Raw genomic sequence first — 15,851 nt, forward strand, 5'->3', positions numbered from 1 at the left:
ATTGAGATATATGATATTATGATAGGCACGTTAATACATTATTCTCGGTTAAAATGAAAATGCACGTCCGGACCGATAATAATAAACACACGACAGATTTTTAATTTGAATACGAGTACATTTTGGACCAATTGTGTTAGATGTCAACGGTCGATTAATACATTTCGCGTGTTGCGCTGCAGTCTATTAATGATGCATTGTACCTACACAAATTCATTCATGTTTACTTCCGGATTGTGCGGAAGCCATTCAAAACAAATAACAGAGGACTACTGATATGTAAAATAAAAAAAAATAAAAAAATATTTTCATTTCCTATCACAAAAAAAAAAAAACGAATAAATGACCGTTGTTTATTCGTCCGAGATTCATTAATACACAATCACACTCTAGAATACGGTGTCATGTGTCCAGTTAACAAAATTATTATATTGTTTCAGTTAAATTTTTTTATTCGTCGATTGAAGAATTCTGTCAAAACAAGTTCAATCCACAGGTAAAAATCACATCATGTTATGTTATATTTTAATGTAATATATAGGTGTAATTATTTTAATATTATAGATTCATAGTAAGCACTTAATACCTACTAAACAATTTATTATTATAAATTATAATACTATAGTATTATAATTAATAGAATTATATATTAATTATTATCCGCGTGGCAGTTAATTTAATGTACTAAAATTATACAAAAAAAAATCTAAATTTAAAAAATAAAAAAGTCTATTAAGTATAAACTATTTTTAAATAAATATATTATTAAGTACATGTAAAATATTTGAAATACAAAAAAAAAATCCGTGTAAAAAGTTTTTATTGATAAAAATAATTAAAATTCCTAAAAAGAACTTAAAATTAAAAAATTAAAAATAAAAGTTTTAGCATTGCATTTGTTAGTACCTAGTTCAAACTTTATGTTAAGAAAACCGTATTATGCAATAAGAAAAATAATTCATGATTCTATTATTTATTATCCACAATTACCTAAAAAATATTAATACAAATATTAAAAACCGTGATAAAATATTTTATTTAAAAAATAACACGTTATTTTACAATGGTTAGTAATTTATTCATTATTCATTCAAAATTTGCCAGTCGTCAGGAAAATTTATTAGTGCCTTATGTAATGGGTAAGTACTATACGTAAGTAGGTAGTTAAGTAATAGCCATATATGATGGTATGCGTGTCCGCGGGTAGACAAATTTTTGGAGCTAATGCTAACGAAGAATGTATAAAAAAATATTTGAGCTTTATTCGACTCATAGAAATGTATAGACATACTATTGTAATAGGTACCTATTAGTTAAAAACTAACTGTTAAAATTACAAAAAGAATTACCTCTTTTTAATACATTTAAAATACATTTTATCAAACTCTAATTAACATTTTCTTTTTAACAACATTTATTATCATGTATTTTAATTAGAACTAATTGTTTCAAAAATAATTAAAATACGTTTATCTACAAAAAATACCCACGTTGGAGTATTTCCGAATCATCAAAATGTTTAGTTTAGTAATATACATTGTTGGTTTTTTTTTATAAATTATAGAAGTAGATACTTACTTAAGTATAGTTTTATAAATATTTTATTTCTATAATGATTAATTTTAACAATCTCCTAAATCATATAATATAGAACGTTCCTTAATTTTGAAGAACGTAATCCTATGCAGGTATATGGACGTATCCACATTACGTACAGCAGAAAACAATTAAAAATTATAAAAATTATTACACTTGAGGTTTATTTTTAGCGTGTCTGTGTTACGTATGTCATTAATGAAAACTAAGACATTACATATCACGGGTTTTACCTTATTTACTTTATTGTATTCTTAATCTTAATGAAATTGTGGGTATAGAACGGACATAAGTAATATTGTCATAAAATATTTAAAAAAACGACAAGAAATAATAGACAAAAAATATTTCATAAAAAACATAATAGATAAAATATATGAAAATAAAAAAATAACATGAATTTAATTCATTGATAAATCGGTGTTCTCATTTTTATGGAAAATTTATTGTTATTATGAATTATATAATGTATAGATCTATATTTATTATTATAATTATTACATATTATTACCTATACATTTATATTAAATAAAATATAATTATGTATAAGTATGATTTTTAATCACATGTCCACACCAGTTATGCCACCAACTTTGTCAGTCGACAGCCCTAATGGTCAAATAGTGGTAAGGAAAACTTTAAAATTGTATTGAACAATACAAAAAACAGGCGTACAATTTCGTTATTTATTCTAAAAATTAGACACACAACTTGGATACACCCAAAATTATATAAATGATTTTATAATGCAGGACCGCATACAAAATTTATCAATTTTTTGGATCACTAAAATTTAATGGAATTATAATTACTTAGTTCACTATTTATTCGTTAGATGATAACTATTTATGCAAATCGGCATTAGTAAATTTGCGCAGTTATAATAACTGGAAAATTACATAAAAACAAGAACAAAAGTAATTTATCTTTAAATTAACTACACCTTGATAAAACTGCGTTAGCAATAAATATTTATATATCTATATGAAAAATTAGACGCAAACAACGAACCTTATTCGATATTTTAATAATCTGCTCTAGATAATTATTTGTTACATGTAAACAGTAGGTATATCTAATTATTTTACTGCGGCGTTAAGCCCAGATTTCATTCTGACCCTCAAAGATAAAAAAATGCCTTATCATAAAAACTCGAGTGGATACCACGAGCTATATCATTCCTTCGAGTAGGTATAAGTTAATTTAATAAAAGTTTTCATACATACATAGGTAACTATATTATTTAAATGTACAATAAATCTAAAATATAGTTGGTATAAAATAGTACCTATATTATATATACCTTACTCTTAGTTAATACACTCTAGGATATATTAGAAATAATATATTTTCATGTTTTCTCGGACTGACACTGACGTTTTTCAAGCAAAAGACTAATATTTTTTATATTTTTATAGAATATAATTTGATTTGTACACAAGACAGTAGCTTCTATATGTACTCAAATAAACTATATTAAATATTTAAGGAAAAAAGTAAACATTAACAAATTAATAAATTATTATTTTTTTTTTAAGCAGTTAGCTAATTTTAACGTATTATAGGCTAGGGACTTCTAGGAGTTTGCATATTTTTCAATAATCATTCAAAACATAGCTAAGTAATATAGAAATTTGTTTCATGGTAATACGAGTTCATATTTAAAATTTATAGTTGCATTTTTTGCATATTTGACCATTTTTTAATTATAATTGCATATTTGAGCATTTTTAATATGAAAATGGTAGTTTTATAATTATTTAAATATTTTATACAATCACTTTTAAATTTAGATCGATTTCCTAGACTAGAAATATTACATTTATGGTTTTATATATATAATTAGACATCAGTATTGTTTTTCTCGCCGAACGCTCCCACTGTTATTTATGGGCTATGGCCTTAATGGTATACCTCACACGTGATTCCTGACTAGAACTCGAGTATTAGAAGAAAATCAATTATTTATTATGACAAGTTTTTTTACTCTAAATTAAAATTTTATTAATTATGTCTACATATTAAAATAAAAAGGTTTTTTATTAAATACTATTATTTATTTTTTTTTTGTGCATATTTTAATAACATATTTGGTAATTTTTAAAGGCATAAATGCATACATATTTTAAGGTTTTTTAGGGAATGAAGTCCCTAGCCCTATAATAATAACATATTACGTCTTACTACGATGTAGCAAAATGTCAAAATGATCGACGAGGTGAACATATTATAAAACAATTTCTTGGTAATTAAACACTAAAAAAAAAAAAATACTAGTATTTTAATTTTTATTGTAAAAAATGATAAGTAGATAAATACTTGTCATGGATACGATTAAATATTTCATTCAGAATCTTAACATGTAGATAGTAATATAATATAGTTATTGTGTTTCTGGTTTTAAAAATATTTTATGGATGTATGGTAGAGAAATGATAAACTTGACATTCCTTGAGATAAAAAATTTTGTATTTCATCTTAATTTTGCACAAAATTGAAGATAATAAATTTGAATTGTAAACTCATTAAATAATAAGTAGAATGTATTTATGTAGAATATATTTTTATTAATAAAGTGTGAGAGCAGTTCAATAGTTATAGCTTAATAGCTTATATGTAGCTTATAAGTTATAGACAGTTATACGAATGTTTTATTTTTAAACACATAGTCTAATGATATATTATATTATAATCTATGATGTATTTTCAATTTACATATTACAAGTGTGTACAGTGAACCAGTGAAGAGTATGAACTTGTTCATTTTTCAAAAAATGAACTTGAACAAGAACGTTTTTATATCGGCATATTGGCTAACATGTGCCATGTGGTTAAGACAAATTAATTTTCATAAGCATAATTTATAATTAGTTAATTATAATTGATAATTTAATAATTTCTCAGAAGAAACTTCAAAGTTTCTGGTAGATAGCTAATTGGATCTAGTTTGTACTTAGTTAGTTCTAAAGTAGAAATTTCTCAATAAGTATTATGTTCTATCATTCTATGTTAAATAATCAAAAACCAATATATTTGTTAAAATTTTAATATTATTATCGTTAAAATAACTGTTTGTTAACAAAGTTGACCATCTTCACTCAGAATCATTTTTCATCGTATAGAATGATTTATCATTGAATTTTAATTTAAAACAGCTTTTACGGTGACATACTCAGTGACAAAATACACTTGACATCTATTGAACTCCAGAGCAGTATCCTATTCGACGTTTTTTCAAATAAAAACCAACTTTTTAAATTGTAAATCGTTAAGCAAATAATTTACTGAAAATATTAATGAATTCAAATCAAAATTTTAATAAGCAGTTTAATTTATGATTTGATGTTAAACCTTATAAATATAATTGTAATATGCAACTGTATTAAGCGTAATATGCGTGATATTACCCACTTTTTAGTATAGCTATTAAGGTCATATATATTTTACTTTTAGTATGATGGTTATAATTTTTTCTTGGTTAATGTAATATTGAATTATTATAATAATATACATTTATACCATATTATCATAGTTTATTTAACTTAAAAGTTAATTTTATATTTTTGTAAATATCGTAAAATACCTAACAAAAATAGATCCATCATTTGAATAGATATTATCTTAAGATTAATTAAGGGTGTCTTCGTGTAAAGTAAAATTTATAATTATATACGTAATACACGTAAAAGTTTTAAGTTTTCACGAATAATGTTTTTAAATTATAACAAAATTATTAACATCGTTTTATATTGTTTAAATTGAAACTTAAAATGCGTATAAAAAAGTATAGTGTTAATATTTTTAAACAGATAAAAGAATAACTTATGTGAAATATTGTACTCAATTTTCAAGAATTTTGATCCAGTGAATAATTATTTATCAACATTTTATAAAAAAAAAAAAACTAAAAAAATATGAAAAATGTATATGCCTAAAAATAGCTTAAAATTAGTTAAAAATTGTATTACATAATATATAAACATTTTGTAAAAATTTCAAGTATTCATGGTTATTTGTTTTTGAATTACAATTAAAAAAAGAAACCGCTTGGAAAAAAAATAGAAATTATACAAGTGAATATTTAATATTATAAAAATTTGAAATGCTTATATAAAAAAAATAAATATTGTAACTATAAATTTTCAATAATTTTTAATTGGAATAAGAATTATTTATTAGTATCCTTATATTAATTTTTTGGATTTTTAACATCCTTCATTTTTTTTATCATTATTTATAAAAAAAAAAAACTAAAAATATACAATGTCAATTCTCTAAAAATAACTCAATAAAAGCCAAAATATTTTAAAAATTATACCATACAAAGAAAATGAAAATATATCATTGGTGAAAATTTCAAGTTTCTATGGTCATTCGTTTTTGAATCATAACATTTATAAATAAAAATAATTTTAGTAAAAATGTTCATTATTTTTCAATTTTTTGTTTGTTTATCCCGATTATATAAAAAAAAATACTAGCAATTTTTAAAGTTCAAACTAGATCCAATTTTCTATTTAAAACTACATTCAAAATTGAAAATCTAAGCATTTTATCGACCATTTATAATATATATTTTATACACAAAAAAAAAAAAAAACTATTAAAACAAGTCTATACAAACTTATGTTATTTTGTGAAATTCGATTTCACGAATCAATTTAGTAAATAGCGTGGTTTGTACATATATTATGTTAAATTATTATACTGTGAAAAAGTAAATTATTGTAAGCTTGTAACTTAAAGTATAGTAAATTGTCGCTTATTAAGTAATAATTATATATAATGACCCGTAACTCGTTGCTGTTAATAAATATTGTTCAAACGCATTTTCGTGTTAATCTATATCTTCTTTTAACACTTTGCTGATGAACAGTAAATAATTTACATGTATACTATTGCCACTCTATCAAAATCTGCTGGTAATCGGAAGTTTGCTATGTACAAAAGACTTTAGATTTATTCATCAAATAATAAGTTTGTTTCTTAATAATAATTAATGTATTTATTTATGTAATTTAATTAGCAAGTTTATGATTGTATCAGTATATCATTTTAGTTCTTATGTATATGTACCTATAATTTGAATATATAATGCACTAATATATATATATATCGATAAGATAATAACAATTAACTATTCGTTTTATTTTAATATTAAAAACACTTAAGGTAAAAGATGATTCTTACTAATTAATTATGATTATAAAATATTAGTAGGTAGCTTATTAAGTATGTACTTGGTAGTTAGTTCTAACTTTACTTTAGTTTTGTTATTTAATGGACTTATCAATTTATTTGGGTTTCTCGATGACTGGGACCTTGAAATTATTTTAATATGGTTCGTTGTCGATGAAACCTTGATATTTTTGATAACACTTAAAAATATCATTATGATATAACATTATATTTTATTTATTATAATTCATGATTAATAATAAAAAATGTCTAATTGTTAAATTTTCAACATGAAATACTATTAGATAAGTTTATCTACATGTATGTTTTCCGTTAAGTGAGTAAAATATATTTTATATTTCTTAGCTATCATTTATTAGGGCATAAATATCCAAAGGTACAATGAACTTAATTTGATAATTTTATAATAAATTATTAAATATAGCATAAAAATTAAATGAGCTTGATATTTTGTTAATCTATGTTTAAAATATATTATTAGACACATATTATGAGCGTTCTAAATATTGAGAAACGTGATCGACCATTATTTAAGTATATTTTCCAAGTTCAAATGGACAATCAGTAAAGGTCAGTGGACAAAATTTTTGCTTATTGTCTGTATATTAAAAAAAAAAAAAAAAATGGTAAATTATGCAAGTCTATTAAAGATTTATAAGAAAAAAATCATAGAGGACAAAATTAAAGAATTCTTAGTATTATTCAGAATAAACGTGGAAAAAATGAGAGTATTTACATAACATTAGTTTTTTTATTTTGTAATTAATTCAAAATTTTAAAAACGAATGACAGTTTATAGATACTTAAATTGTTTACAAGATTATTAGCATTTTCTAGATAGTTACATTATTATATTAACAAAATATTTGGGTACGTTCACTTTAAGCTGTTTATAGAAATTTAAAATTGTGGTAAAATGCTTCTTCAAAGTTGTTCTTACAGTAATTTATAAATATCGAAAATACATAAGTAACATTTTCTTTTTTGAAATTCTTTAAAGTTCAAATTTTGACAATCTTAGATATTCTATTTAAAACTAAAGTATTATTTCATTTTTTCATTGTATTAAAAAAAACATTATTGATAGTCACTCGAAACTTATGTATCTACATATATTATTATTTTCAGTCCAAAATAATGGTTTCAAAATATTTAAACTAATTTTAAGCTATTAATAACCACGAACCTATTTTAGCCATTTTACGGTACGTCGCCATCAGTATTGAATATTGAATATTACAACATATTAAATTATAGATAATAAGTAATAGAGATATGATATGATATAAGATATAATAATATAATAATTACCTAATAGATAATATAATATCTACGCGATGAAATTTTCAACTATGGTTCAATTAACCGTATTAATTTGGAACATATTTGTAACATAGATATTTTTACAAATTGCTAATAGTACCTAATACAGTGAAAACTATGAAATACAGACCTTGATAAAACGGAAAACTATCCAATACTGAATTTTTCTATGATCCCGGTATGTTCCTATAACTTTATATAGATGTCGAATCTCAATAAAACGGAATGGTTTTGTAGGTCCAATGCAAGTATCACAAGCTAATATTTTTATTTTTCGTTGTTTAATTATTCATTCATATTTTATGGTTCGATCAAATGCATTTACCTATGCATGTTAGCACCTATGGACTACAGCTAGTATCTACTACAATAAGTTTTTTCACTATTCTACAGTTACTCATTAAAAATTATACATATCATATAAGTAATATAAATAACAACGTTTTTATGTCGTGAGTTAAAATTAGAATTTTTTTCAGATTTTTAAAACTGTTTACCATACGAATAATCATTATCAATTACTACAAAATATTATATTGCAATGATGTATGATAGTATAATAAATTAAGTTTTTTCTGAACAATTGTTAGTGATAAGACCACATAGTTTGGATGATTTCTAGTATTTTATCTATTATAATATGGAATTATCTGGAAAGATGATTAGGTTTGTTATTCATTAATATTATAAATGGAGGGGGCGAACACATAGTAGATAGTATTCCCATAAAATTTTTTTGAAAGTGATTATCATATTAAAAACAGCAAGTCCCACGCTATATAAAAATTTAAAACATTATAAAAAAAAAAAAAATAAAATTAATAAAAATATTAATTTAATATATATTATAGAATAATAATAAATTTAAAATATTATAATAATAAACTGTCATAAAAAGATAAGGCATTAGAGAATACAATTAAGATAAACTAATAACTGAGAATAAATTATTCAGTGGATCACAAAATGTCATATTTAATTTTTTCATGAGATTTTATAGGCATTGCTATAGTGTAAACTTAATTTTAAAGATTAAATTAAGAAGGAATTCTGGAGGTTGAATTATAGATATAATATATATGTGTAAATTTAATGCAAATAAATTATTGTTTTTTATTTTTTTACTTTATTAATGATGAAATTGCCTGAAAAAAAAATGTATAATCTGAATAAGATTAATTGTATAAATTTTTATAATTTTTACTAAAATTCATTTAATTATATTGAGTGATATAGCAACCTTATACAAACCTTGCTGACTACCTAAGTTTATGTGACAATGTGGGGATGCTATATCAAGCAAAATATTTTAACTGTATATACTGTGACCTTAAATCATAAAACATTAATTAAATTTATTTAGAGTTAATAAAATAAAATAGTAAAATAGAATTTGTTATAATAATAAAACAATATATTTATAAAAATATTTTAATTTAACATAATTAAAAATTTTACAACAATAATCGGATACTTGGTAAAAAATAAAATTCAATAAATAAAATATACTTTATGGTGAAGTTTTGTCGGTTGAGGTAGGTGTATGACTTTTTGGTTCCTTTTCAAGAACAGTTTCTATTAAATTTTGTAATGTCTGAAAATTGAACAACTAAAAGATACATTCACTTATAAAAAATTTACTACATGAAGTGTATCATAAAATAATTGAATACAAAATTTCATACAGAAAGAATAATAGAATAAAATATTCAGTACAAAAAAATACTATTATTATCATATTATATACAGTAAGTCTACATCAAAGAATACATCTTATGCATTTTTAAAATATATATTGAATTTATTTTTAATTTCAATTATCAAAAAATAAATGAAAATTATAAAAAAATATTCACCTGAGGTTTACAATGTTCTTCAAGCCAACTGAAGACGCAAGCAGATAGTTCAGTAAAATTGTTAACATTAATATTACAAAATGTAAAAAACAGTTCATCAATAATATTCTGAAACTATAAAATACAATTTTTATTAGCTACAGAAATAATTAAATTAAGATGGCTTAAAGATTAAATTAAATTAATTATTATACATAAACCAGAGAAAGAGAAAGAGACTGAGAATCAAAAGAATCAAATCATACCTATAAAATAGACCCATATTAGATTGTTAAGATGATATTGTTTATACAGGTAAAATTATCAATAGCGAAAATTAACCATATATAAAGTACAATATTTAAGTTTAAATTTTAATTGAAGGTAGATAACATAATATGTTCTAATAGGATTTAAAAGATAAAATAAAAGATTCCAGAGTAATTATTCAAATGTTTAAAAATGTATAATGAATTTATAGGTGCTCATTATGTATTATTTTATCTTTAATTAAATACATGTAAATTACATTTTAGTAAAAAAATGTTTTTAAATCTATTTGTAATAGTTATAATTACCATTTGAAATTTTTCTTCATCAGGTATCCTAGTTTCAACGTGACCCATTGGAATTTGTTGAGCTTTTACCATTTGCTCATAATTAGCTTGCATAATTCGTAATGCAACTACTTCTTTTCGTAAAGCATTACGTTCTTCTTCTAATTTTTTCTTTTGCAACAGTAAATACTAGTGAAATTAATGAAATAAATAAATATTAGTATTTGGCATATAAATTATACATGTTTATTGTTTATGTGTGTGTATAATATAGTAAGTAATAAAAATTTATAATTATGACATATTATATTGATTTGTATGATAAATAATTTATAACAATGATTAAGTATTGTTATCTTAATGTATGTATGTATATATATATATATATATATTCCTTTAAAATATTAAGTAAATTTAAATTGTATGGACTTTTTTTTATCTTCCAAATCGTCTTTAGAATTTTATTTTTAAGTTATATTGAATTGTTTAAAATTACTTGTATGTAATCTATGGACTTTTGTAATACTGTTGCTTTGCTCAGTTTATAACCACTACTATCAGTTTGCTGACAAGTTGGTACTAAATCTTGTAAACAATCATATCCTTTTTTTATGGCATCACGACGTTTTTGTTCAGCTTGGGTATGAGCTTCTCGTCGCCTCTCTTTGTAATTGTTTGGGGAACCTTTTTCTTCACTATCATCATCTTCTACAAACATAGAAAAGCAAGTAAAAATAAGACAACTAACAACAAAAATAATAAAATTTGATAACGATAAAAGATGAAAAAAGGCAAGCTGCTAAGTAAATAATGCTTTAGTTTTAAATATTTAAAGAAAGAATGAAAACATAGATATGAAGTTTTGGAAATTATTAAGATTCAACTTACAATCTTATTATACTCCCTCATCGGTATACCTATAATTAATTATGAAGAGACACCCAGTTATAGACTGTGATATTACTGACATCGACAATCCAGATGGGCCAATTCTCTCATCCTACACTAATGTATACAACTCATCTGGTATAAGTTGTTTATACCGAATTCTGCACATCGGGATTACTGGCAACATAATTAAAATCATGGTTAAGTATTATATAGTAATATTATTAATTTAACTACGTCCATTATGAAAAATTTGAGAATTATTGAATAAAAATGTACATAACATGGATGTATGCTCTAGAAAATATACCTATTGGTTCTGATATAATAATATACATAATTCAAAACTCAAAAATTCTTTACATAATTTAAATACATATTTCTAATATTTATTTAAATTTAAAATTAAATAAATACATAAAAATAAATAGGCTTAATTTTACAACTTGCCTACAAAGTTTACTTGTTATTTAAATACATACCATGACCACTACTACTACTATGGTTTCCAGCATGTAGAGAACTTCCACTACTAGATCGACTAAATGGATTTGGATTTCGTACAGGACTAGATGGTTCAACTTTCATGTCTAGAAATTTAAGTAAATGTATATTTATAATTAGTAAGATATAAATTCTTAGATTAAAGTAACATAAAAATATAGATGTTTTACCATCACTATCCCTAGAATCCATTATTTCTTTTTAATGATTGCAATGCATCCAGAATTTTATCAATCTAAAAATAATAATACACCTATTAATATTATTATTATATTTTAGTTAGGTATAATATAAAACTTGAGTATAGAAAGAAAACATAATTTTAATTTTTATGTTAGGTAACATTAGAAGTGTTCATATAATATTGGTACTATGAAATACAATGACAATTCTGGGTATAACTAATATAAATGAAAGAAACTATTTGTATGAAAAGATAAAATATTTTTTGACAGCAATATAATATTTCAAATATTTTTATAGCTTCAATATCAATTAAATTTGTTTAATTATTATTTAGTGTAAGCTTAATTATTTGAACAATTAAAATATATTTTATTAAAATGTCAAAATAAAACAAAGTTAATAATGCTACAGACTATAGTTATTGAGAATATTATTTAGTTAAATAAAAAAAAAATAAAAATTAGAAAAATATAACATATTGAACTTATTCAATAATATCTAGGGCAAATAATTATATTAAAATGGAAATTTATATATACAAAATGTACACATTTGTTCTTTAGTTGACAAGATCCACAAGACTATGTACAATATATATTACTAATTTACTATTAATCAATTTAAAAACTGTTTATTAGCCATATGTTGATGTGCTTGTAAAATTTCTGGGGTAGTATTTGTGCCCTACACTCTCTGGAAATATAAATTTTTTTTAATTGAACTGCTTATAAGTCCAGTTTTATATTTTTGTTTGTTTATGAAAAGTCTGATATTTTTCAACTGAAGAGTGGTATAATAACAGACGACAACAAATGGACAAAAATTAAATTACTAATTAGTGTACAGACTCCTATAATTTATAATGGCCTTGGTTACCACCATGTACAGTATTGAATTGGAATTTATTTATTTTTTTAATACTGAATTGAGAAAAGAGAATATATCTAATTATAATTCCCGTCATCACAAATAATTAATAGTAGCAGAATTTAACACTAAGAACACCCATGTGTTACACTTATTAATTTTTTTTTTTAATTATAGCTTATAATACAAATTAAATTGCACTCAATAAACAATTGAATAATCGCTATCATTATGCAGATAAAACAAAAAAATATCATTTACCAATCCCGGAGAGTTTGTCCGTCATTCCGCCGGTGACAATAACCGGCGACTCATTCGCTATGACACTCGAAGTCGGTGTCTCTCTCCTCTTACCGAGGGGGTGCCGAGAACGTCGCCGAAAACGAAAACGAAGTAATGTGAAAGAGAACGGCAATAACGAGTAGTAATAATTCGTACGCTGAGAAACAGTTAAATTTAACTAACGTTTAAAATTGTTTATGTGCGCTGCATTGATCGGTAGCGTCGTCGCCACGGCGTGTTTTTTAACGAACGTAACAGCACGACCGCCGTCCGTCGGGAAATGGATAGAGAGGCATAGTATATAAGACGCGGTTACGTACGGCTGTACTATAGACGACGGCGGCGGTGACGAGTCATGGCGGTTCGTCGGAATAGGAAACGTTCACTACGTCTTCCCGGCTTTGATACGAGACTCGGGATGATAAAAAAATATATTAATATTACTCATTAAAATAATATTATAATAATAGTTGTAATATCGTTTGTAAATTTGCGATTGCGATAATAATCGTAAATGGTAATGATTATCGACTCTTATCGCACCACTGTGTCCTTGGGCGGAGGAGAGGGATACCGGCTAAACCACCTGTAAAGTCGAGACGTTCGGCTCGCGGGATATCGACACGCTGATGATAACGAAACGCTGATAACAGTTATTATTATTATTATTATTATTATTACTGTTATTGTTATTATAATAAATAATTGTTGTCGTCGATGGAATTATTGGGAGGACGATCGCGGACCGCAGTATTGCAGTTTCGTCCTTTCGTGTCGCTCTATGAAATAATTATATAATTATTTATAATAACGATTAAATATACTAAAAAATATACGTTTTCAACAAGACTATTAAACTACATAATATATTCCCTATGCCTTATGAGTACAATAGTTATTGTAGTCAGTTATGGACTTTGGGTAGTTATAAATACTCATTATAATCGAGTACTTATTTTCTGTACTCATTAGGTATTAATAATTATTTAAGTTTAAAAGACCAACAATAAATGACCAAAAAATGTTCTTTTCTTTTTATAATATTATTTTGTTTATGGATTCACCGGTTCACCATAATATTAATAAAAGTTAAATTTTGAAAAAAAAAAATTATTTTTAATTTGTTTTAAAATCTTTCTTTTTAAAGAGAAGTTTTAAAAATTTTTCATAAACGCGTACTACAGTTTAAAACTAGCTTCAGTATATCGCAGGTAAACAATCGCGAACTTTATTTTGGTTTAACATAATCTGTCAAGTATTCATTCTTTATTTTTCTAAACTTTTATATAATATGTATTAATTAGATTTATATTTTCTTTGCGAAATTAAAACAATTTTTGAAAAAAATAACGTATTGTTTAGTGCGAATAACACAAATTAGAAAACTATACTTATAAAATTGAATTTCCCACAGTAGAAAAATTAATTAAAAACTTACAACAGTTAAAAACATATTATTAAAAGTTTGCTCATTAGGTAATATTAATATAATGTATAGACAAATTTAAGAGAATGTAGGTTCTTATTCAGATTTGATTTTCTCATGGTAAACATACAGCAGTGTACTATAACCATAATGACCTACTTACTAGTAATTATGTCAGATAGTGATTAATGCTAAGTGCCAATTGGCCATAAAATACTATAATAAAAAATTTCAAAAAGTTAAAGATGATCCATAAACCATTAATCAATCCTATTTCTTATTATCTGCTATAGCTTCTTATTACTTGCGTATAATAGTATTTTTTGAATATTATTATACCTAAACCAATTTTTTATTATCAAATATCTATTTTGTTTTTAAATATTTAATAGTACGTTAAATACCTAATTTTTACATAGCTTGATGCTTTTAAATAAATTAAATGAAGAAACAATAATATTATGAGTTTTACAATTAAAAGAAGATTAATTATAGTTTTAATGTGTTTTTATAAATTATTATTGTTCTACAGTTCTATCTATAGATAACTTGGATGACTAGTTTCAGATACTTATAATCTATATGTACACAATGTTCACATAATTTATTGCTGTTAAAATATTTTGTACAAAAATACTCTATAAACAATACTGGTACCAGTATTGGAATTAATTAAAACAAATTATCTAGTTATGTTGTGTCATTCGTTTATATCTTTTTTTTAAATACGGTGATAAGCGTATTATAGTTTAAAAAAATGTATGTTGATGGTATTATAGTATATAGGTACCTACAACATGTAAATATAATTAGCTTGAGTGTTTATACGCTGTGGCATATACATAACTTTTGTAAAGAAAAGATTTAGAATCAATGAAACATTTTTATATCTGTGTAAAAAAAGGCGTTTTAAAGGCAAGTGAGTACCAATTTACTGTACATTAGATGTCGAGTAGGTAATTTTAATGGGTGTATTAAATTCGAATTCAATGATAAATCATTGTAAACGAAAAACGATTGTAAGCGGATACGGTTTGCGGTTTATCAGTTCCAAAACATATTTATTAAATTTTAACATACAATATAGGTAATAAATGTAATGTTTAAGTACCTACCTACTTATAATTTATGAGTATTACTATTGTTATTAATTTTTGAGAATACTACCTTACCGAGAATACCGTAAAA

At 23.7% G+C, this 15,851-nt stretch overlaps 1 protein-coding gene across 2 annotated transcripts; it reads right to left on the reverse strand.

Annotated features, from left to right (window-relative positions):
- Positions 1-9,563: 9,563 nt before the first annotated feature.
- Positions 9,564-13,736, reverse strand: LOC112599467 (max-like protein X). 2 transcript variants are annotated; one of them, XM_025346384.1, is made up of 7 exons: positions 13,217-13,736; positions 12,073-12,137; positions 11,881-11,988; positions 11,007-11,218; positions 10,532-10,699; positions 9,975-10,088; positions 9,564-9,727 (listed from the first exon to the last, which is right to left on the reverse strand). In XM_025346384.1, the coding sequence occupies exons 2-7, from the start codon at positions 12,092-12,094 to the stop codon at positions 9,629-9,631; spliced, it is 723 nt and encodes a 240-aa protein (XP_025202169.1). In that variant the 5' UTR covers positions 12,095-12,137; positions 13,217-13,736; the 3' UTR covers positions 9,564-9,628. The 2 variants fall into 2 exon arrangements, with proteins under 2 accessions (XP_025202169.1, XP_025202170.1); XM_025346385.1 differs by having other exon boundaries at positions 9,564-9,712; positions 13,217-13,734.
- Between the last annotated feature and the right edge of the window lie 2,115 nt (positions 13,737-15,851).

The sequence above is a fragment of the Melanaphis sacchari genome, unplaced genomic scaffold (assembly GCF_002803265.2).
Source record: "Melanaphis sacchari strain LSU unplaced genomic scaffold, SCAv2.0 Contig51_pilon_pilon, whole genome shotgun sequence".
NCBI lineage: Eukaryota > Metazoa > Arthropoda > Insecta > Hemiptera > Aphididae > Melanaphis > Melanaphis sacchari.